This window comes from Serinus canaria, chromosome 5, assembly GCF_022539315.1.
Source record: "Serinus canaria isolate serCan28SL12 chromosome 5, serCan2020, whole genome shotgun sequence".
NCBI classification, from domain to species: domain Eukaryota; kingdom Metazoa; phylum Chordata; class Aves; order Passeriformes; family Fringillidae; genus Serinus; species Serinus canaria.
The window spans coordinates 50,269,879-50,295,307 of NC_066319.1; the positions used below are offsets into that span (position 1 = coordinate 50,269,879).

General features: G+C 42.4%; 1 protein-coding gene across 4 annotated transcripts in view; it reads left to right on the forward strand.

Moving 5' to 3' along the window:
- EVL (Enah/Vasp-like) overlaps positions 1 to 25,429 on the forward strand; it is a 144,658-nt gene that overhangs the window by 76,195 nt on the left and 43,034 nt on the right. For all 4 annotated transcript variants that reach the window (XM_050974840.1, XM_018907233.3, XM_050974841.1 and 1 more), the window contains exons 2-3: positions 408 to 576; positions 7,364 to 7,541. In XM_050974840.1, coding sequence (XP_050830797.1) covers positions 408 to 576; positions 7,364 to 7,541 — 347 coding nt within the window. The remainder of the gene's footprint in view (positions 1 to 407; positions 577 to 7,363; positions 7,542 to 25,429) is intronic.

Consider the following 25,429-nt stretch of genomic DNA (forward strand, 5'->3'; position numbering starts at 1 on the left):
GTCAGCAAGCTGTAAAATATTGGTAGGTTTTCATGCAAATGTAAAAGGCTTCACTTGCCAATAGATACATAAAATAAATAGAGCATTCATGCTGTTGGATGGTTTTCATAATGTTTATGTGATGCAGGTTATTTCTCAGGGTTTAATGTTTTATATAAAATAGATTATTGGTTCAAAACAGCAGCATACAGGAGGTTTTTTAAGTCTATGAACACATGTTGTGTCAGCTTTAATTTAACAGATCGCATTCAAGGGATTAGCAGATCTCTTATAAAACATATGTTGAAAGCAGTAATGGTAGTTTCTGGTGTGGCTTTTTTTTTTTTTTTCCCTTAGAAGTTTTAAGTAATAAGCAATAATCAGCAAATTCACTCTTTCTTTCCTGATTTTTTTGTTTTTCTCCCCAGTGAACAGAGTATTTGCCAAGCCCGAGCTTCAGTTATGGTCTATGACGATACCAGTAAGAAATGGGTGCCAATCAAACCTGGACAGCAGGGATTCAGCAGAATCAACATCTACCACAACACGGCCACAAACACCTTCAGGGTAGTTGGAGTTAAACTGCAGGATCAACAAGTGAGTAACTACATCGTTTCCTGTAAATTAACCTTTGATCTCATTTGGTGAGCTCAATTCTATACCTAACGCAACGTTTCCTGCTCCCTCCAAGGCGTCTGCTGGTCTGGTTATACTCCAGCAACTCAGGTTTTGTAAAACTTTTTGCACACACAAGATATCATAAATTGTGACTGCTTATTTGAAAAGAGAATGTTTGGTAGATGTCAAAGAGATTTAAATGTCATTTCTTCCCCCACCCCCCAATTTTTTCTTGTAAAATGAGTCCTATTCGCTCTGCAGGCTTTGGTCTCAGCTCCTCCCAAATTACTTCTTACTTGTTTTTAGTACTATATTAAAAATAGAAATAAAAATCAATTGTTCTGCACTGCTGTCCCACAAAGAGTGGCTGTTACATTGCTGTGATAAGCAATTAGTTCCTTGTAATGCACTTTAAAATCCTAGGTGCACACTGTGATCTGATTTACAGCAGACTAATTTTGCAGGACCTCCTCGGGTATTAAAGGAATAATATGGGATTTAGATGATCACAACTGGGATCAGACCCCCATGGGCCACCAGAGCACAATGCTCAGCCCAGGGCTGCCACAGCATGGCTCTGGCAGCCTGGTGTGAGGTGTGCTGGGCGGCACATGCCACCAGAACTCCCTAGCCGAGTGTCACAATTATCCCCAAACAAAAGTTTGCTTGAGTGGAGTTGTAGTGCAGCACCTGCATTTTAGAGCAGGGATTTCAGAGTTGAGGGCTCCCCCTGTGTGCTGGCATGAGGCTGGTTGGCAGTGGCAGCCCAGCCTGCCCAATTCTTGTGCTCGCCTTGGTCCCTCTGCATGGCACAGGGATCAGGAAAACGCGGGCCAGTGGGAAGTTGGCCCCTGGGAAGGTGAGGTAAGAACTGCTGCTGGTGTGACACTGGCAGGGCCAGGGCAAGTCCAGCCAAGCTGAGCCAGGTCAGGCCAACCCAGAGAGCAGGAGCCAGGGCACCACCGCCTCTCAGCTCCACAAATGTTGAATTGATTATCTGCTTGTGGAAATGCTGATGGTCCTCAGCTGATGGCTGTGAAGGTGCTTGGGCCAACTGGAAAAGTTACTCAGGTTGCTTACTGGAGGTGACAGTGACTTTGTTACACCATGCATGTACACAGTCATCATTCTGAAAAAGGAAAAGCAGAACAAAAATCGTTGGGTTTTGAGCACACTGGTTTTCAGCTCCTTGCAGTGCACTTCTGAAACGTCTGCCAAAAGTTTTGTGACTGCTTTTATCCTTTTCTGTCTAGCAAAGCCAATGCATGAAAGCAATTCCATTCAGAAATAGAAAATATTTTCAAAAATAAATGAAATACAGTGTTTTCTTAGTCAGTTATGAAAGGCAGCACTGCTCTGTCCCAGGCCATGCTAGTTCTTTATTTAACATAGCCAGCAGGTGAATGTAAATGATTTTCATGTGACTGCAATCTAAGAGGGAACTGAATAGCTGGTGTAAAAGAAGCAGAAGTCATAAAGTCAATATGTATATTTGTAAGGGAGACTAAGTACCAGAGGTCTGTCTTAATCACACTGTGCAGTTTAAAGAGGACATATTAAAAAGTCAAATCTTAAGCTGCACTTCGAACGTGCTTTGCATTAACTGTAATATTTTATTTGCTTGCAAATGTCCCAACTTATGAGGATGCAACATGCTATCTAAAAATCATCTCAGTTCAGAAGGAATACAGGTAGAAGAATATATTTCTCTAGAGTGTAAAGACTAAAAATCCTCTTTTACATAAGCAGAAAGTATAGTCACCGAAGTCACCTAAAACTGCCCTTAAACAGTGTTCCCCTTAAATATGATTGCAAAAGTCCAATATTATGAATAAAGTCAAGACAGCATAGTAGTATTCAAAGGAACACTCTGAAAGTCTCAAGATTCAGAACTGAATATATTTTATATGAGTCTCACATGGAATCATAAGCTTGCTAGGCTTGCTAAGTATTTGCATTTAAAGAGAATAGAAATGAATTTTAGTTAAAATAATTCTCTGTTCAAGCCATTTCATGATTGCTCTCAGGTTCTGTTAAATCTCACTGAAATTGAGGCTTTAGTGAAATTGTCGATTTGCCAGAAAAGACATATTTATCTGAAAAGGACCAATCTTCAATTAAAATGTGATTTGGCGTATGATGAAGCTAATGAAGCTACCCAGATTTTTGAAGAGTTGAGAAACTAGTTTAAAATATGCAATACTATTGTATACCATGGAGGAACAATTCATACATTTCTTACATATAGTTTGTCAAGGCACAGACTAGAGTCATTGCGGCTTCATCCCTGCCTGACTTTATTTCCCTATTAATTGTATTGGTTTAGATTGCACCTCTAATAATATCTCTCTTTAATTTTCATCCTCTTTTTCATTTTCCACAGATCCTCTTCTGTGGACTCCTTGTCTTGTCTCTGTCTAGCTGTCTTTCTGTTTTCTATCCCTTTTTTGGTGCATGTGCTGTAGCTTATGATGATGTATTCATGTTCTGCTTACCTTATCTCCTTATCACCTTATCTACAGACACTCTACGGTGTCTGTAGAGTTCTCCACAGACAAATATGTTTTGTAGAGCAGCAGAGCTGGAGCATCATTCCCCCCCAGGAAGTGGCCACCCGCTCTGGTACCCTGTGTGTGTCTGAGAGGTGCTCACCGCGTGCGGCGGTGCTGGGTTACAGACCAGCGGTACCTGAGCTCCCCTTCCTGCTCTGTGCAAGGTGCAGCCTTGCACAGCCTCGTGCTGGCCTGAGCAGGAGCCTTCAGAAACCCCCAGGTGCTGACTTGAAGCTTTGAAGTGACGACAGGGGCCAGAACAGGTTTGAAGCTAAGGCCAGATCAGTGTTACAATCACTTAACATCGTCAGGTTGGTGTTTCCTTAAGGTCTTCATTTTGGACTTGCTGTTCAGTGAGGTCTTTTCCAGCCTGAACAATTCTATGATTCTTTGAATCTTGAAGACAACAGTGGCAATCGTGTCTTTTACACCCCTGTTGCAACTTGCCAGCTGTTGTTGTTACCTGGCCTCTTGTAAAGGTGACATGTGTGAACTTCAGGTTCACAAAGCTAGCAAGCAGTAGCCCCCCATTCCGGAGTCCTGATCAAGTGAAGGTTTAAAATTAGGACTTTACATCAAGTGATGCCAGTTCAGCATGATCTCATCACCCAAAGGCACGAGCTGAGCAAACAGGCAGGGAGGAGGGTGCAGCCCAAAAGTGAATCACATCTCCTGAGGGGCTGGTGTGTTCAAGTGGCTGAGAAGTGAATTCAGGGCCTTGGGGAAGGTGAGACATTTTACATGTGAGCCCAAGCCAAAACTGAAACAGGGACGGGATTCTTGCAATATAAGCTAACCACAGCATTTGAAAAGAAAGAACCAATTAATCACTGTTGTAACTTACTAGAACTTCATCAGGTTTGGGCCTGCCTACAGAAATAAAGAATCTGGCCTCAGCTGTAGCAGTTTTTATATCCTTGCTGTTTTAGCAGTCGTGGCTGCTCCCTGAGAGGTGACCCTGAGTGCTGGCAGCATGGCAGGGCCCAAGCTGCTGAGCCATTTCATGCCCTGCAGAAACAAGCAATTGTCTTGTCCTGGTTCCATAAGCAGGAGTATTGGCAGTGAGGCTGGTGTGAGAACTCCTCCCATGATCCTGGCTGTGTGTTACACCTGAGGTGCTGCCCTGAAGCCCACTCTGTCCCCTTTAGCCCCATTCCTGTGAGCCCCATCAGCCACCACCACCATCACTGCTGACAGCCCACAGCTCCACAGTCAAAAGGAAGGGCTTCTTGGTTTTGAGCTTTTGTGCAGATTCTAAAATTCCCTGTTGCTCCCAGGGAGCCTACACCTGAAACTGAGGTGAGAGGGTGAAGGAGAGTACTGGGTAGACGTGCAGCAAATCTTTTTGTTTTAAACATTACAGTGATGGGAACATTTAAATGTGCCAGCATAATAATGATATACATGACTGGTCTGTGAAACTTCTTGCCACATAAGATCGTTGAAATACAGAATTTAACAGGCTTCCAAACAACAGACATTTATATCAGTAAGATATATGAGTAAGACTACATTGTTTCAGGATATAAAATACTCAAAGAGGGTTGAAAAGGAAGAAAGTGGCATATAAAAGTCATGTTTCAGCTTTTAAGTCAAATTATAAGGGAAGAGTGATAGGAAGAACTGTTTGCCATGGACAAATCCATAATTTATTTCTTCAAGATTTCCAGTGAGAGCTCCTCCAGTTCACCTATTGTAGACTGCAACTGAAGATTAAAGGATGAACTCTTGGTCTGCTCAGCCTGGCAGATGTGCTCTCTTACTGACATATGACACTCTAGAGTAAAGATCCCTTAGAAGCCCCTGTAAAAAACCCTGTGCTTCAAACAGGGAGACCTTCTTTATTTTAATTACTGCTCTGAAGCACTTCATTATGATCATGTGCCTTGTAGAGTCTCCACACCATCTGTACAAGACACCTCTGTGCACTCATTCTCAACAGCAGCAGGAGATCCCCTCCTCTTTTTTTTTTCCATTTTCTATAAACACAAGCCAGAGGAGATAAAAATGAAAGTCTGGCTATTTTTAGTTTCATTTCCCATTGTTTCATTTCTCAGAAAACTCTGATTTGAGTTTGAAGACAAGGTATTGCATGTGTGGGCATCCTGCTGATTACTGAAGGTCAACATTCACATTCTGTCTTTATTCAATTAAAGGATCTAACCCTCTGAACAATGCAGATCCTTGGAGTTCATTGGAAGCAGGTTTTGAACAGTTTACCTGACTTCCATTAAACAACTTTTGGCATAGGTTTTTACAATTTCTGCCTTTCATTATACAGCTGCACTGCACCCTCTGGTGCTCTTTGGGCTTTGATAGTGGTGTCCTTTGAAACAGAGGTTTCTGTTAGTAGGTGAGAAAGACTCGCTTTGAAAGCCTGATAGAAGCTCACAATCTTTCTAAACTTTTCCTCAAAGATACTGCCTAAGCCTTCCCTTGCTGGGTCTACTCAGAAATGGTTGGAAGACTCAAAAATTGGTCCACGGTAAAAATGTTGGTTTAGAAATCCAGGCATGACTCTACTTGATGCTCCAGAGCCTCTTTGAGTGTGAGCAACACTGGTGCAGGTTCTCTCTCTCAGAAGAACGGGGGATGTTCTCATTTTTCAAGGAGAAATGGCTTTCCAAGCTGTCAGATACAAGAGGAAGTTCAGTGCCTCTGCTGTGACCAGTTTCCACTTCATTCTGCTTGGTGTGGGTGTCTCCCCACACAGTTGGGATGCAGTTCCCATTTCCAGGGGACTAATGCTTGGGGGCCTGCATGCCCAGTGTAGGGCTGCATCTTCCTTTGGCTCACAGGTTCTCAATTTCTCAATGAAATGTGTCCAAAAAAAGCAGTGTAGGTCTGATTGCTTCTCACTGCATTTTCTTGGAGCCTTAGTAATGATACTGGTTTGGGTGCAACAGCTGGCCCATCATATTTGTGCCTAAAGTTAGACCAAGGATTCAAAGACTGTCTTCCACATCACTCTCTAATGCTGGCTCTGGAAGTAAATGCATTCTAGAAATAAGAGTATTTCTGTAATCATCTTGGGGTCTAGTGACTTCTTTGCATAAATTTTGTATATTAATATAGTAAAGTTACAAGTTATCTGTTAACTGTATCACTGAGACAGTGTTAAACTTCAAAAAATACTAATGTGGGTAAAACAATTTGTTCCTTATTAGGTGCTTATCTAATGTTTCTATGCCAGTTTAAACTGGCAATCCAGTGAAAACTCAAAACTCAGAGCTAGGGGTCGTTAATCTTTGAAATTAGTTGTTAAAGTCTGCCTGTATAATTAAGAATTGTCATTCATCTACCAAAATGGACAAATTAAATACACTGAAGCTTTTTAGTTGCTAACAGAAAACTTTCCAAAAGCCTGGTTAGCCTGTGGAAAAAAAAAAAAAAAAAAAAAAAAAAGGTAGGTTTTCTGGTATGTGGGTCCACCTCTAACATAAATTCTGTGTACAAAGTGGTACAGTGGGCACTCCTGCCTCCCCACCCTTAGCTAGCACAGCTTACACTTTTAGCAGAGGAGGTTTCTGTCTGGATCCCAGCTGTCCTGTGTAGCTGGGTGTCCCAGTGCCCTGCCCAAGGATAAACAGAACATTGTATTTAGCTGATTAAATTTCAAAAAAAACAGCCTTCTGCTGCAGTCACCCCTTATGTGGAAAACACCACACATACAGCAGGGGAGAAGGTGGGAGAGGAGTGGTTGTCTGGGTTTGTCATTGCCTGACTAAAGAAGAAAACTAAGCACAAGAAGATAGTGATGATCAGACACATGGGAGGAGGAAAGCAAAACTGTTGCAATGAGTCAAACACTTATGTGCTATAGGGCAAGGTTAGTGCCAAGAGCTCTGTCTGGCTCTTTTTCTAACAATTGTGCATGATCATCCTCCAAAAGATGGAAACAGCTGCTGGCCCTGGCTCCTGACAGCTGTTTGCAGCATCTGCACAGCTGCATCCTATGGAGGTGCTGTAAAAAACAGGAGCAGGTAATAGATTTTGCAGAACTGGCTTGCAAGTCCCCGAGGCTGAGCTGAACTGTTGTGAATCTCTCCCCCAGATGTGGGTCTTCTGTCACTGAAACAAACACTGCCTTACCCTGCAGCCGTGTAGGAGCTGCCTCTACCCATTTAAGTAACCTTCACACAAGGGTTAGGTGGGTTTTCTCCCACTGAAAACAGAGCTGTTGTTAATCCTTACCCCTCTGTTTCAAACCACAGGTAGTGATTAATTACTCCATTGTGAAAGGACTGAAGTACAATCAAGCAACTCCCACCTTTCATCAATGGCGCGACGCACGGCAGGTCTACGGCTTGAATTTTGCAAGCAAAGAAGAGGCCACCACCTTCTCCAATGCAATGCTGTTTGCTCTGAATATCATGAACTCACAAGATGGAGGTAAAATAATCTCTCTTTATCTGTGACCTTTTAACATGCTTGTTACCAATCACCTAGTGCAGTTGTATTGGATATTATGCCATTATAACACACGTGATAATAAAAAGCCTTAGCCTTTAGAACAGCGTTTGCTGTGGTATGAATTGCACGTTTTCAGATTTCATTTCCCTTCCTGCTCATTTTTCATGGTGCCTTACCTCACCATAGGAAGTCAATAGTTATTTGGGAATGCCTCAGCAGGCAGGTAGCCCCATGGATTTATGTGGATCTGCATATGTGTTGTTTTACATATGAGATGGCAGGATAAAACTTTAAACAGAAGCTAGAGTAAAATTAGCAAAATCTGACAGGATAGGACTCAGAGCTGGTATTTCCAGTGTGCTGGGCCAGCTTCAGCCATTGGCTCTTGTGGGTCAGCTTTCCAGAAGAGGAGTGTGGGGCACCTTGGTTATTGAATACTATATTGACTGTAAAAGAACTTTGTGGTGAAGTTTGCTGTTCTGTGAATTTGTCACTGCATTAGCTTGAACTGGGGCCAAAATAAAGTCCTGGCTTCTCAGTGGCAACCAGTTTCTGGTTTGTGGTATCTGGATGAAGCACTGCCCTCAGTTAGTGCTTATGACCTCTCTGCAGCTCCTGGGCTGGGAACAGAGCAGTCCTTGTGTGGGGTCTTTTTTTTGTTTGTTCCTGCAAAAACACACAGCACAGCCCTATTTTCCTTTTGCAAACACGATGAGCCAAGGTTTGCATCGCGTGCTGCCATCCAGGTTTCACTGCAGTGTTCACTGGTGGTGGACAGCAGCTCCTCAGAGGGAGATTGTCCCCTGACAGCCTTCAATGCACAAATATGTCCTACCAAAAGGTGTACTTGTAGTGTAAGAGCTCAGATTTTTTGTTTTGCCAGTTCTGTTCTGTTAAGCTGGCAAATGCAAAACTCATCAAAAATCAAGACATAATTCTAATTCTTATCTATATTTAGAAGTACTGAGGACTTAATTTTGCTTTCTTCATCTTGAACATTTTCAGCTGTAGTTGTGCCACAGCAGAACGCTTCATGAGGAAATCTGGCCAAGATTCACCAGTCCTAAACTCACAAAAGTCTGAAGAGTACAGAGCTCTTTGGCTGCTCAGATGTGCCCACCCCTTTTAGACTTCCAAATTTGGGTACTTTGACTATGGTTGTGTGAAGTGATTGGTTTAATGTTTGTGATGAGTCTGCCTTTCTTCCAAAAGCCCTTAAATTTGGGTTGGGTTTTGTTTTTTTTTTTCCAATCTGTCTCTTCCTGTCAAAGGGAGTGAGGTTTTTGGAGGATTTTGAGTTTGCTTCAGGGAGGTGCCTTGTGAAAACACAAGTCTCAGGGTAAGAATTTATTGCTCATAGGCTAAAATACAAGAAACTGCCTTAAATTATGTTAGCTACACCTAGCAATGAGCAACAGGTATTTTTAAGAAAGTATTTTTAAGCACTTGAAAAGCCTCTTAAGTTCCAGAGAAGTTTATGCATGTGTGTAGTCAGCAATAATTTGCATTTTGACTTTTTTTGGGTATTTTTTAATTAATTTCCTTAGCACACAAAAATTGTGCTTTAGATGCTTTTCAGGTTTAAAATCTAGTCCATGCTGAAGAGCTTGTATTTGGAGTTTTTAGTTGTCCCATTCCAAGACATGAATTGGATTACAGATAAAAAACTTTATTTTCTGGACAAAAAAAGAATGGTCTGGTAAACATTCAGTCTTCAGCAACCCTTTTTGTCTCATAGATAAACATTTCAAAGATTGCCAGCTGTCCCATTCCTTACAGCTGAACTTGTCAAAAATTGAAATTTTGATTAAAGGGAATTTCAGCTTTTTTTTAAAAAAAAACTTTTTGATTCTATGAAACAAATTCCAGAAACACTCATTTTTCTTTTTTTTTTTTTTATTATGGAATTTATTTGCAGAGGTATTTCTCTTTAATATTAGCTACACATTGATAATGGATTAGAATGAAGCTTTTTATATCACCATAAGTTTCCCTGTTACTGCAGTGATCTCATCATGCAAATTGACAGCAAAAGTACATCATGGATAAAAGGTATAAAATGTTTATCATATCTTCCAGGCTTCTATAGCCCTTAAGCTTTTGTGGGCATGAATTAATGTGAGTAGGAATTCACACAAACACACATATCCATATATCTTTTCAGGCACTGCCACTTCCTGCATACTCCATCCCTTCTGCTGCCTGCATGCTGCATTAGGGTCTGCTTTTTTCATATGGAAAAATCATTAGGGAAAAAACCTATTTATTATATCTATGCATCCATGTATTAAAGCTGCCCATGTGCTTATACAGATGGATGGCAGCTTTAAGGAGTGCATTTGTATGCCCAGACCTGCTCATACACTCATAAAAAGCTCAACCAAACCACAGGGTGAAACACTCTGCCCCATTCACAGGGCAGCAAACCCTGTCTGCTGCTCTGAAATTGGAATATGCTCTGTGCACTACTTGGCACATGCTATTTCTAATGTTTAGTTTTTTTCCCACATTCCCCACTGAGATATGATTACATTTGATACTGCTGATCCTCCCATAGTTGAATAGATTCTGTCTTCCATGGCTGCTTCTCCCTTCCTTCTACCACCCACTTCCATAAACTAAAATTAATCATGGTAGACTACAGCAGTAGATGTGGGACTGCATCATGTCTTCAGCAGTTGTGGAGTCAGGGTACTGTTACATTGGGGAAAATAACTACTCTTGGCACAAAGTAATGGTGTGAGGTTTTGAATGGGGCATTAAGCTGAATTAGTTTGAAAAAATGGTAGCAGTCTATATTTAGGGGAGTTGGACATAATTTTTAGGTAGTGATGACTCTCAGATGACTGGGTCACTTCAAATGAACACAGAGTTATGAGCTAGTGGTGGGAATTACTGTACTGTCCCTCTTCTTCACTGCAATGCTCAAGAACAACCACAAGCAGCAATCTGTCTGTCCTGACTGCGTGGGACACGAGTGAAAACAAAACCAAGTGCTTTGTTAAATGCCAGAGGTTAAATGGGCTGAACCAGATCCTACAGCCAGACTGTGTTTATCCAGGTTGCATGTCAAGATCAGTGTTGGGGCAGGTGTCTTCCCAGGAGTGTGACATCCCAGAGTTTGCAGAAGTTGGGAGAAAAGCCATAGCCTGAACTGTCTGGCTGGTTGTGTTTCTGCAGTGGATGTACCCATACTCTTACCCATGGGGATGGCTGGCCACCTTACAGGTGTCCCTGTTCTCAGTGCTGTGGTGGGAGCCTCTCCCAGTGCACGTCCCCAGGGTGGGCAAAGCAAGCCTTGAAAGAGGTGAACACAAACCTGGTTCATTCTTGTGCTTTGTAAGGATGCTGCTGATTAGGTATGGGGTAATCCAAAATCAGATAAAATGGGACTAAAACTGAAATAATATTACAAACATGTACCATCCTTCATTTAGAGGTTGACAGCTGCCTCACTGAATCACAGTTGTTTACCTGCCAGCTTATTTATGTGACTAATTAATTTGACTTTTTTATACATTTCTTTAATCTGTTCTCCCTTACAAACAAAAGGAGAAATGTTGGTCCTGAGCCAGCCTGCAAAATGAGAGCAAACGATAACACTGACTTGCTCATTACCAACCTCTTGCTTACAGTGCTTTAATGGTGTCATTTAGTAGTACCATTAATATGACAAACAACTTGCCATTTAATTGTTTTTCTTTCATGGGTGTCCACTTTGAGAAGGCAGACCTTTTGCTGGCATTAGTTAGCTGGTACAAGGCAGTGTGTCACCAGCTGACTTAGTCATCTGCAGCCAGGCTTCACTGGGGGTAGAGCATCACCCCTTCCTGCCCCAGGAGACTCTGGAAGAATTTTGCATGGATCCTGCCCACAGGCTGTTTGATGTTTCTTGTTTTTCAGGGCTTGCATCCTCTTAGATTTGCCAGATGCAATGACTGGTGGCAGGGCAGCATGGTTTTTGGAGCAGGACATAATGTGAGAACATTAGTAAGCTCAAATGGGCAGGTTCTTCCCTGCCACAATTTTGTAGGAAAGCCAGTGGTGCCTGTAATGAAAGTAACTTTCTGCAGGGCTTAATGGAGCCTGTACTCTCAGTGCTTCTCCCAGTGAGTGCTTACACTTCCAGGAGAGAGGGAATGAGACTATTTTCTCTCCTTTCTTGTTCCCCAATTTTCTGGGGATGGGCAAAGGGATTCTTCATCTTTTTCTTTCCTTATTTGCTTGCTTCAGACACTGAATCCCAGCTGGTTGCTGGCAACACCTGCATGTTCCTATGTTGCATCAGGGGACAGTGGTTCAGCTTTGTGGCTTGGCATGACCAGCTCTGAGGGCATCTTGGGCTTCCATGGCTTAAAGACTTGGTACCTCTTGGAGAGGAACTAAAACTCTGATCTATGCTGCTGGTAAATGCTGCCTGTGACATAGTGAATGTAATGTTTTGTGAACTTCTGCTTTTCTTTTGATGTCTGTGCCCTGGGGACTTAGATAGTTATTGTTGACTTACAATGTATGAAAATTCCATTTCTAAATGTAAACCCCACATGCTGAAATGCCTTATGCAGAGAGCTCAGTGCAGAGTTCATCATAGTTAGAGGTCAGCTGCCTTATCTGACTAAGAACAGAGAATTTGGAGTAAAGCTTGAAATAGGAGAGAGGTTTGAAGAAGATTAATGGTGATTTATTTCTTTATTTATTCCTTGTAAGAAAGCCATTTTCTTGTTCTAAGTGTCTTACAGACCACACAATACAGACATAGGTCGTGGAGGGTGCAGAGTTCAGCCCTGTGCCTTCAGCTTCACAGACCCTGCCTTACCTCTGCAGGGAGGATGTTTTTGTAGTCAGGATTGCTCCTCACTCCTCTTCCTCTGGTTAGAAGATCTGCTGCCTTTTCCACCACTGTGGATTATTTCTCCTTGATTTTATTAACTTTTTGGGAGTTTGAGATCTTTTTCCATTCCTTCAGTTGTTCTGTTCTTATCCTTTCAGAAGGGATGACATGTCTCTATTGCTGGGAAGAAGTTCCTTGAAAAACACTGTGGAGAAATAAAAGAACAAAGCTTTGATTCATCAAATAGCAGATAAACTGGCAGAATGTACCAAACTTTCTCTCCTAGCTAGATGCCCTTACCCTATTTGCAAGGTTCCTGTCAGTGAAGGATGTATGTGAAGATTATGGTGCACTGGATTTCAGACAAAAGTGTACACAGGGTTTTTTATATTTTTTTCTAATGTTATATTCAGCTCAGTATTTTTTCATTAACATTTTGACAGCCAGTCCTGCATCCCTCAGTTTTTTAGTGGCAATAAAGTGTAACTTCTGGGAAATTTAGTCATCTTCTACAAAGCAGTGTCTGTTTTATTTGATAATATTGCCCCAAGACTTCCCAGCACCACAGTGTGGGAAGACAAAATACTTCATCTTCATTACTGCACTGCATAATACATAAAATAGCTCATCAATAATGGAAAGGACCCACCACAGAAGACAATGCCCACTTGCAGCCAGCTGGTTCCAAAACTGTGCTGGGTTAAAGAGATCTGTGCTCCATGCAACCTGCTTTGCATGCTGCACTGTGGACTCGTTTCCCACACTACCAGGTGTGTTGGTGCAGATTATAAAGCCCTAAATTGGTGTACTCTCTGCAAGTTTTACTTTTCAGAGTGCTAATAACACTTAAAGATGTGGGTAACTCCAGATGGCATGGACATTGCAGAACCATAAGCATGCATTCTCCTGCAGGTCTTTGAATCAAGTCATTCATCATCATCAGACATTGTTCCTGTTTATAATCTAGGCATAGAGAACTTGTAAACAACAAACTTTGGACTCACTGGTGTAAATATGATCCATGTGGTCAGACACCTAGGGCTAGCCAAACTAGCAGCCTGCAGGCAGTGGTTAACTGGGTGCATGTGAAAAATAAAAAAAAAAAATTCTGCTTCTTTAAAACATGAAAGTTTTCCCAGGGGAATAACTGTTTTCTGACTGACATCTTTCAAAAACACCAGAAAAAGGCTTAGAGAAATAAATTTCACAATGTTTCCAGACTCATGCCTACACCAGTTTCAGTATCAACTTTAGTCACTCAGAAATGTTCTGCAGATAGGGGGGTTTCTGATCTAAATTGCTGTGCTTTGTAAGTCAATGAAGAGGGAGGGAAAATTCAAATAAAATGATGAGCTTTTTCCTTTCATCTGCTGCATTGCTTTATCACTGAAACTGTTCCAGAAAAGTCCACGTGACATGCAGAATCTTTGAGTATATTGCTTACTATAGAAATAAATCCCTTCCTTTGCCAGTTGGACAGGGATGAGCTGTAACCCAGCAAACCAGGTGGGAATTTATTTTCCTGCAGCAGCCAGTGAAAGTCTGTGAGGGCAGGAGTCCCTTGTGGCCCCAGCTGTAAAATATCAGCTCAGCCACAGGACAATGCATTGTGTTTAATTCCCAAAACTTCTTCCTGTGCTGGGGGGGATGACAGTCCCCATACAAGGCCTCTGCCCATCTTTCCAAAATAGCTAACCTTCTGCTGGAATAATAGGCACTTGTTTGCAGGGGCCAAACTGCTCAGGTGCCCTCTTCTCAGATTAACCTGGTCTTCCCAATTGGATAGATGACATTTCACAGGATCAGAGTTGGAAAGGATTGAGTTGGAAAGGACTCACAAGGATCAGCTCTAAAGTAAATGGCCCATAAGGGATGGAACCCACAGCCCTTGCAGTATTAGCATTAGGCTCTAACCAACTTCTAGGAACCTGGGTACATTTCACAGTAAGAGAAACATGTTTCAAACCAGAACTGAAAGAAGTTGGCCCAGCCAGGAGAAGCAGTGAGTAAAACTGGTTAATTAGCTTGGTTTCAGCTGACTGGAGCCCAGGAGGTGAATTGATTTGCTGGTGAATAGATAAACTGGGCTTACAGACTCCTGTCAGTGCTAGAACTGTAAATATCATTGCCATTATTCATCTGTCAGGAAGTATCAAACCAGAATTGAATTATTCTGCTCTATAGAAGTAGGCATTTTTTCAACTCAGTTTTTCAGTCCCCCAGATGGTAGGGATCCACAGCAGAAAGTTTTCCAGGGCACTGAAGTGCTCTGAGAGTGTTATGCAAATAAAGACCCATGACATGTTGCCTGTATGCCTCTCAGCCACTTTCCTGCAGGACTCCACTGTACCCCTCCAACGTCTGCAACAACAAAAGGTGCCTCTGTTCTTTGAAGAGCATTATAAACCTAAAGGCTCTTGAGTCTCTTGCTGATGCTTTTTGTTGGGCTGAACTCCTCTGCACTAAATCAAAACCACTTCAGGAAGGAAACTGTGTGTGGGAAAAAAAATTGTCAAGAGATTTAAGAGAGACTTGCACACGCCGATTTGTGCTAGCAAGATTCCCTTGCACCATTGCCTTCAAACCCCCATTTTTCTGAGTGAGCTGCAAACTGGAGAAGTTCCCAGAGCTCAGTGATAGAAGATTCACTGTGGCTTTTTCACTAGAGTATAGTCAGTGGCAGAAGAATGTATTAGCTTAGGAAAAAAATTAATTACCAAAATTTAACAAGTCCAGTAATTTCTGTGCGAGCAGTATAGTCCAGATTTTGGCAAGTGTTCATTTGGAGACCATTTATAGAATTGTTTGGGTTGGAAGGGACCTTAAAGATCACCTAGTTCCAGCCCCCTGCCATAGGCAGGGACAATTTCCTCTAGATCAAGTTGCTGAAAGCTCCATCCAGCCTGGCTTTGGTCACTTCTTTTTATTTAATGGACTTTCTGTATTCTCAGCTAAGAGCCAGACTCTATAATAGTTTGTCTCTGCACAGTAACTCGTCTACTCCCCTAGCTGTGATCCCACTCCTAGCAGTTAGTAATGTGTGACCATGGTTTTCCTGTTAATGGGAGAAGAACTACAAACATCTGTAGCCCTGGGTTTTGTACAAACATCTGTAGCCCTGGGTTTTGTACCTGAGCTGGGATGGCTGTGTGGTCAAGAAACAGCAACAGAGGCTCTTGGTACAGTCAGTTATGTATGAGGTGTCCCTAAAGGCAAAATTCATCCCATTCTCCCTCTCTTTCTCATCACTGACTGTAAAGGATGCTAAGAACCTTTCTTTGGTCCCTGACAATTTTACTATCATCTTCTTACTTTCTTATTAATGAAATAACGATTTCTAATTATGGTATAATTAATTAGTAACTATAATGATAATTAAACCTCTGGTTTAACAATAATAAATTAGGGGCCTGAAAACTAATGTGCATAAGGTGTATTTTTAGTGATACTCTGTGGTTTTCCTTGGGACAGTTAATGAGAGCTCCCAGGAATCCATGTGTGTTGTGCATATCCATATATGTGTTCACATGAGCACTGTACATCAGATTTTCACTTTTCTGCCTGCCTGAGCTCTGAAAACAGATGGGCTTTTTGCATGCAATCTTTTTTTATTTTATACCAGAAGTGAATTTAGGAAGATATTCACACATATAGAGATTGAAGTCAGGAATTAGTTGCTGGGCTAAGAGGATTTTTCACTGGTAAAACTGGTAGTATTTTAAATTTTCTTTTTTAAACTATGCTGTCATTATGTGCCACAGCTCCGTGTGCCAACAGCCCTCACTAGAAAGGTGTTTGTGGTCAAAGCAGTGTTAGGACCAAGGGACCCTGCAGGGACAGTCAGTGGTGCAGCTGGGGAGCTGGGGCAGAGCTCTGGAGCCCTCTCAGGCAGCAGGCTCAGCCGAGGGGAAAGTCTGCTTAATTCCAGTGAATCACCATATGCTGCTGCCTGCAAAGCATGTACAGCAGCTTCTCCTGCTGGCTGGTAATCCCTGGGCAGCTCACACCAAGTCTGCCAATGGCCTTCTTGGGTGGCTCTCTGTGGCCATCCAGCATCTTATTTTTCACCAGCTCAGGGAGTCAAAAGCTCTAGGTTGTGTTGCCTTCTGCAAGTCCTGTGGCATTGACTCGTGGTTCCTCCAGTTAATTCTCATTAATTCCCATTTTCAGCTGAAAATGGGATTTATTTAACTGAACTTCAGCCATTTAAATGCTAGGCAGCTGGTTTACAATAATTGCACATTTTGGGGCAAGGAGGGCTCACCTGGAGATGAGTGGCTGTGGTCCTGGCTGGTGGCCCAACAAGCTGCACGGTCCCTGCCACACAGCAGGGAGCAAACTGAGTGATAGCATGGAGCAGCGTGGGGCTGTACTGCAGTTCAGGAAGGAAGTCATCTCCTAATAGGTGATTTCAGTCCTCCAAGCTTCCAGCTTTTGCCCTTGTACGTGCTCAGCTGCACAGCTGAGGAGGGCACAGCGTGATTCAGGTCCTGATGGTGCCTTTGAAATTCTGCTCCACCTCTACTGACAAAAAAGCCAAACCCTGCCAAGCAATCACCGTCAATCAGATTTGCATGGATTGCTTTATCTGTTGGCCTTGATTAGTATTCCGGAGATCTCTGCAGAAAACATGAATTTTAACTCTGCTTCCTCCAGTGCTGGTTTCCAGGGACTCCCTCTGGTGGTTAGAGCAGCGCCTGGGAAGCTGTGTGAACATCAGCTGCGCCATCCAGCACGCTGGGAGAGTGAACTGAAGAGTATTTTGGCTTTTTCACACCTTTAAAAATAAACTTGGGGTCAAATTCACTGAGGTTATCACCTCTTTTGAGTTCCTGAACTTGCTATGTGTGCATTGCTCGTTCTTGTCATGAAATGGTGCATTTCCTGCAGTGTGGCAGGCTGAGGAGCATGGCTAAAGGTAGCTGTGTGCTGCTCTGGTGCCTTGCAGACAGGAGCAGGAGGACCTTCAGAAGGTTGGATCAGAAATCCATTCTCAGAAATCCATTTGAATATGGATTGCCCTGAAATTTAATGGATATCCCTTCTAAGGCATTTTAGATTATGGAGTATTTGCTTTTTCTTTTTTTTGGCTTACCATTAGCATCCACATCAGAAATGACTCTGCACTTTTGAGTCTGGGTCCCCAGGTTCCCCTGCATCATTTACAAACACATACATTGCAGTTTCACTTCTCAAGATGCTTTGCCAGCAGATCTTACAGGATCCTTGCTAAATGCAAAAGAAAACACTTTGAATCAGCAAAACAGCCGGGCTAACTCAACTTGGACCAAAAGAAAGAGCCTTTCGGTGTCCTCTGGAGCCTGCCAAAGCACTAAGAGCTGGTGATGACTAACAAGGGTGGCACATCTAATGCAAAAGCTGGCAAGAGTCACCATGCCCAGTGCAGCAGGAGGGGCACCACAGGATCAGGGATGGAGAGGTGGAGGGATGCAGGGAGCCAGAGGCTCTGGAGATGCACGGCCCAAGAGTGTGGACAACTCTCTGGATCTGCAGTGGAGGGAGAGGGCACCAAGAGAAAGCTTGATTCTGGCAGAGTCAGCAGGAAAACTCCTGACTCAGATAAATGAGTAATTTATCCCTAGTTTGTGGAAGGAAGAGGGATTTGAAAAGTGTAGCAGAGGTGAGGATCCAAAGGGAAATGTGCTTTACGCTTCCTGCGGATTGTTTTATTTCTCATCTCTCTGACCTTTCTGATTACTCTAAATATGATATTTCAGCTTCAGAGCTAAAGCTTGAAAATAGATATTTGGCTCTTCAGATGAGCTGGCATTTGATTTCGTTTTTTTGGTCTGTGCTGTAACATTCCTGTGAGAGCACAGAGTAACTGTGGGTTTTTTACTGTTATTGCAATGATTTTCTCACAAGCGAGATCGCCCCTGGCTGGCTTTACATTATCTTGTCAGCCTGTGAGTGCACCCCCAAATCACCTCTCTTTGCTTGTCAGAGTTTGCTGGTGTGTCCAGAAATTGCCCAACAAGGGTCATGCTGTTTGTACTTCTTGTCTTGCACCACATTTTATTGCAGTCAGGTCTTTCAGCACCGCCGTATTTTTAAATAATGTTTTCCCTGACGCTGCAAATGGTGCAGAACATTGTAGAGGCAGACAGCCCCCAAACTGAGCTGCTGAGCTGGGGCAGGAGCTTTGGTCAGCAGGCTGTGACACACAGGGGAACTGTTCTACAGTGAGAAACCATTGCACACACCTCAGTGTGCAGAGCTGTGTCCTTGGTGGTGCTGCAGAGGTCGGCGTGCTGGGTGCATCGGGGGGCTGAGGGTGCAGGAGCTGCAGCTGCTCTGCTTTGCAGGCAGGACTGCTCACACTGCCATGGCTTGCATCCCCTGGAGTGCCTCTGCAGCCTCTGAAGTTGAATCACAGACCAGACACACAAACTGGGCTGCTCTTCTGGAGCACTCCCAAAGTGCCTCCAGCCTGGGGAGCTCACTGAGAGGTCCACACAGAGGGTTTTCAAGGTTCTCTTAATGGAAACCAATTTATTTTTTCCCAGAAATGGGTTACATTTGGTTGTAGTTTTTATTTTACTAAAATCAAAATTGAACTTTCAACCTTCCTTGAAAGATGAAGTATGTATCTTTTGTTCTGAAATTATATTTTGCTTCACTTTTGGTTTTCAAATACACATCATGTAAATTACTATATTTGGTTATTGTGAAGGCAATGAGAAAGCCCCAGCTTTCTGATTCAAAATAAAGAGAAATTCAAGCTAAATATTCTTTTGTGTTTCTATTTTGAAGCTCAAATTCCAAATTGGCAAATTACAAAACTGTAAAAAAAAAGTTTTATTTTTAAAGTGTAGAGGAAACATTGTGATCTTTTTAAAGAAAAGGAATATTTTTTAATGAGGATCAAACTTCCATACCTTTCTGTGCAAATTCAAACATTGTTTTTAAACTGATTTTTAAAATTAAACCCCAAAATTGTACCAAAAGTTCATTTTTCTTGGCTGCACTAGGAACAGTAAGGCAGCAATGAATCCTGGTCAGCAGCATATTGAATTCTCTGATTTCACTTTATTTTTATTACATTTATTTTTAGTGTCAAAATTCATTTACAGCTAATGTGAGAAGATTAGCTATTTAAACAAAACTGCAGAACATATTGTCAGCTTTCACACTACATAAATTAAACTGTTATTTTCTCATATTATGTGAGAAATAGATACAGTAAGATATTTAGGGTTTTTATCATATCACATGATTCTGAAAGTACCTCTTGTGCTAATCAGCTGATTGTTGGGTTTCATTTTAAAATTTGTTCTGCAACACTCAGAAATTGATGTCTTCCATACATATGTGCCTTTAAATTAGGTGGTTTTATTTCTTCCAGTTTAATATTGCTTGGAGATTTTGAAATGTTTTTCACTGGGGTTCCATCACCACATTTCAGTCTTCTCACTGAGCTCAGTGCCTACAGAGGTTACAGCTGAATCTTAGTTTCTTTCTTTTTTTCAGCTGAAATATGTTTTCCCCTCCTATGGGTTCCTGTTAGTAGGAGAGCACTCAAGGATGAGCTCTGCTAGTCTCTGGGGTTCCTTCCTCCATGGCCCAAGTTGTTCAGGGTTTGTCCTCTGCAATGGGATTATCAACAGGGATGGTTGGCTGGAGCAAATTTAAATGAATCTTTTGTTCTCCCTGTCAGTAGTGGATGGTCTTCCAGAGCTTTTACTTAAGTGTTCTGGTCATGTTATCAAAGGCTTATAATTCAAAAAAGAGCAAACCCAAAATTTGACCTGCTGATAGGGTGAAGCATAATGTCTGTGCTGGCTTCTTTGTGCACAGCACACAAAAAAAAACCCAAAAACCAACCAAAAAAAAAAAAAAAAAAAAAAAACCCAAACAAACCAACCAACCAAAAACTAAACCAAATCAACAGCAACAAGAACAGCAACCAAGTCCTCCCCCCCCCAAAACCAGCTGTTTTGGGATGGTGTATTTTCACAGGAGATACAGTTCTGAAAGGAGATGCTTTGGGAACCAGTCAGGTGGAGATTCTACAGGGCTCCGTGTACAGGGCATGTAGGACATGGGATAAGAAATAAATCCTAAAAATCAGAGGACTATGGCCAGTCTAATAGCCAGGAATCCTTGGCATGAAGCTGTCTCTAGAAGAGAGAGAGCTGCACCTTGTGGGCTTGAAATGCCTTGCAGAGGGGAAGGAGCCCTTTGTCATGACTCTGACTTTCATTAAAGTCTTTCATTAACTGACTCCAGAAGTTATCAGCAGGGCTTTGTCTTGTCAGAATAGATCTTTATTTTGGGGTACTAAAGATGAGGGCACATTTACAATGATGATTGTGTAGAGAGAGTATTATGCAGGGATTTATGTTCATTTGCATGTCAGATTAAGGCTTTATGCCATGCCCTGTGTGAAGTAAATACAGATAGCAGTTTTGAGAGTTATGAGATTTTCTGATGGATTTCTATGTTGAATTGCAGTGAAATTTTATATTATCAGATGGAAGTGCCCACTCCAATACATTAATATCCTTTTGTATTTGGAATATTTGGAATGGATATAAAAATAGATATCACATTGTGTATGCAAATTACTCACCATATTTGCACAGATTTTTATTTCAAAGGAATTAAAGGTCATTCTGACTCCATAGGAAATAAAGTTTACAATTGGTAAGATAAAGCAAAGCTGCCTGTCCTTTAATGTTACTGGTGCCCTCAGGGAATGGTGCTTCATGTCCCCTGTCTCAGGGATTTGTGTGGATCCAGCTTCTCATGCCACCCCATCACTGCAGTCACCATCAGAGCCATCTCCCAAAAAAAAAATATAAAAAATAGGTAATGAAGGGAAAGATGACCCAGCAGAGAGAGAGGAATAAAACAAAAGAAAGAGTGACACAAATGAAAACAATTGTTCACCAGTGGGGTGATGCCCAACCAGTGCTCCAGCATCATTCCCTGGCCAGCCTTCCCCCTAGTTTTGTTGGTGGGCATGACACCAGGTGGTGTGGAGCACCCCTTGGGTCAGCTGGGGCCAGATGTGCCAGCTGTGTCCCCTCCCAGCTCCCTGGTCCCCCCCAGCCTGTTCACTGGTGGGGGGGATGAAAGGCTTTGTGTAAGCACTGCTCAGCTACAGCTAAAACATTCCTGTGTTATCAACACAGTTTCCAGCACAAATCTGAAATATAGCCCCATACTAACTACTGTTAGTTAGTTTACTGAGGAAAATTACTGTCCTGCAGCTGGAAGCAGCACACCAGCCTTCTGCAGAGTGATCACCCACACCAGGAGTGCAGAAAACGTTGGTGTATTTCTTCCTAAAAATCTGCAGAACACCAACACAATCTACAAACACACACATACACTAATTTATTCATAGAATCACAGCTTGGGTATGAAGGGACTTTGGGAAATCATCCCCCAGCAGCAATCAGCCCCTCCCAGTCCAACTCCAGCAGTTTATGTACTGATCACAGCACACCATGCTGTGGAATATCCCTCTGGCCAGTCTGGATCAGCTGGCCTAGCTGTGCTCCCTCCTGGCTTCTTCTGCATCTCCTCACTGGCCGAGCACAGGAACTGGAAAGTCCTTGACTTAGGGGGAGCACTGCTCAGCAACAGCCAAGACATCTGTGTGATCCACATTATGCTCCTATGAATCCAAACCACAGCACTTCACCTGCTACTAGGAAGAAAATTATCCCAGCTGAAGCCACAACAGGGTCTTTTCCATCCTAAATGGTTCTGTGATCCTATGACCTTTCCCTAGCTCAGTTTCCTCAAGCACCATTCAGCCTGACTTGAGCACTTCCCACGATGGGGCATTCACAGCCCCCCCAGACAACCTGTTCCAGCATTAACTGGGAGCCCTGAGTGCTCAGTGCCAGGTCCAGGTGCTGCTTTGCAGGATTGAGACCTTCTCCTGCTCTCTGCCCAGTTCAGCCCCCTACTCTGCAGGAGGATTTTCTGAGCAAGCATTTTGAGGGAAAAGCTATTTCATGCAATACTTTGGTAAGGACAGAAAATTTCTGTGAAGGAAGTGGATTTTCAGTTGTTGGACATCCCATCGAGAAGAATTATTAAAATGTGAAAATAATGTTCAGCCAGAGGATAATGGGGTGTGCTGATGGTATGAAATGGGCTTCATGGTATTTCAGTGAGAGGTTAGCTCTCACCAGGAAAATGTGCTGGTTACAGAAGGAGATAAAATGCTCCCATATCACCAAATGTGAGTTACTGTAGGATTTATGAACACGGTCAGGGCTGTTTTGGTTCTGACTGATGATAGTAAGTGACTGCTGTGACCCTGCTACTTCATAACATCTCTATTTAAAGTGTCAGTGTATCACTTTTTCATAATATTGTGAGTCTGTTCCCCCAAATTTCCTTGAGGTGTTATTCATGGCTGCTTTCACAGTTTTTCATCTCGGCTAAGATGATTGATTAAAAATAGAACAACTGTCTTAAAGGTATTCCATGGCTCAATTCTTCCACTGAATTGCTCTAGCCTGCTATGTGTGTGTTTGATCCTGGGAGGAGGTGTGCTGCTTCCACCAGTATTTATGAGAGGAATGCAGCAAGGGAGCCTTCACCAGATAGTGAGGAAAAGTAACATTGAGCTGGTAAGCCCAAACATACAGAGAAGAAACCTTATCATAATTATTCTCTTTTCTTCCAGTGTAGCCCATATATCTGGAATTATCTATATATAGCATATATCTGGAATTATCTATATATCTATATATATATCAAAACTTCTACCAAATTGTTCATGCCAAGATTGCAAAAGATGGTCCATTTTGAAAATTTCTTTTAAGGGATCACCTCCAAAAGCAAACAGGTTTTGACAAAAGCTGCTCAGCAGGTGCCTTTGTATTTATGTATTAGAATATGGTGGAAAAAGCAAACCAGTGATTAAATACAAAGTAGTGCTTGTCTCTCACAATGTATTTTAATAATATGTCATGTTACTACAGGAGGTGTGGCTATTTGGTGCCCCTGGTGCTCCTAGGTTTAAAAGGGTTCTATTGCAATTTTTTACTACTACACATTACAATCTCCTCTCTCTTTGTGATGTGAACCTGTATTACTTTGGCCTGAGTGGTACAAAGTAGATACCTGCCCTGGTGTCAGAGGTGAGGGGTGACACCAGCAGCCTATCCTGCTGTTCAGAGACATCTCCACCCCTGGATCTCAGAACTGCTTTGCTAAAACGGGTGAAGAGTTTATAAACCTATCACATCTCACCAGCTAAGTAAGTATTGCTGCAGAGGACATCTGACCTGAGTGAGAGGTTCAAAGGAACCTGTGTTCTGGTTTTGGTGCAGCTGCTCCTGTGGGACCCCTCACTCTTTGCCATACTCCTGTGCCCATTCCCTGTGTGGGATGAGCACTTTCCTGACTTTCAAGAGGTACTACACCTTGGTATTTAGCATTGAAACTGAGAAGTTTTATGTGTCACATTGGTATTTCAAGCTCTGCTTAGCAAATCTTTGACAGCAGACAGGTGTGATTCACACTGTGGTGCCAGGCAGATGGGTGACATGGGCTGTGGGTAAAGCCATCTCCTGCCTCGGGCTGTGATCTGCCTGATCCTGGATTTGTGGTCCAGGGGAGCTTGGTGCATTTGTTCTGTGTGAGCAGAGATGCAAACCAGCCTCAGGAGATGTGAAGTGTTGTGACAGATGAGGTGAGATCCCACTCTTTTCCCAGAGTGTTCTTCATGCCATGGGATGTCCCTGGTCACACTGGGATTCACTGGCTCTGTGTTTAGGTGCCAGCTTCTCCTCATTTGAACACTCTGTCTGATTGCTTAATGTCTCTCTTCACATTTCCCTTAGGAAGGTTTTTATAAAATACCAGTCCAGCTGGCTCTTTCTGGAGGGTGAATCTGGGCTGCATCTTCTGGAGGGGTGATCTGGGCTGCCATCAGCCCAGGTACTCTCTGGAAGTAAAACAATCATGTGAATAATGGTGCTTACAAAGCCCTCAGTGCTGCTGAGTCCTGCCTTGGATGGCTGGTCTGGGTTTTTCAGTGCCACTTCTTCAAAATAAAAATAACTGCATGTAGCCCTCTTCTGCTTATATCTTATTTTTTAAATGTACTAATGATAACTATTAATTAGACAGCTACATGGCTGCTAAAGCAGATATCAGTACTTTCACTGGGAGGATTGAAAAAGGGAATCACAGAAAGACAGAACCACAGAATGGATAAGGTTGGAAGGGACCGCAATGGGATAAAATATTTGTACATCCAGAAGAAGTTAGCTGATGTTAATTCTGAGTAGTTGCACTCAGTAGCCAGAAATAAAATTTGAATTTTTTTCTCCATGTGTGACTCTCAGTTGCTGTTTATGATAACACTTGCAGGTCTGCTCCTCTTACATGGCCTTGGCACAATGCCCTGACTTTGTGCAGTCACCTCTGATTTCCACATTTGGTGGAAGCCCAGTCTGCTGAGGTGTTTATAAAATGATAAAATGCAGTTTATTCCTACTGAAGAGTGAGAGTGGGATGTGACATGATCATAGCATGCAAGTTTTTCTTCTGAATGACCTGTGTTAAAGCTTTTTGCATGAGAGGCTTTCTCCTCTTGCTAACTCAGCTGACCTGTCTGGTTACCTCCACCTTTCCCTGGCAGTTGAGCTATGTGAAGAGATTCACAGAGCCATTAGAAAATGAATTTCAGCATCAAAGAAGGCAGATCTGCAATGACACCTATATTTTGTTTTATTTTCCAATTGTAAAGTGTGGCATTTATGCTTATTTCTCTTTTTTTTTTTTTTTTTTTTCCTCCTGAGAAGATCCAGACACAAGGGATGCCATATTTCAGCTAAGAGGATTGGTGGTGGTTTGTTGTGCCATCTTAGAACAAGTGCATATTGCAAGTTTAATGGGACAAGTTGGATTTAATAATTAGTTTATTAGGATATTTTATTTTTGTAGCAAGCAGGCAGCAGAGCTGCTGTGGCTCCAGCAGCATTTTGTCTCCTGGTGCTTTCTGGAGTAGTGGGGATCTTCAGTCCATGGAGCCATGTAA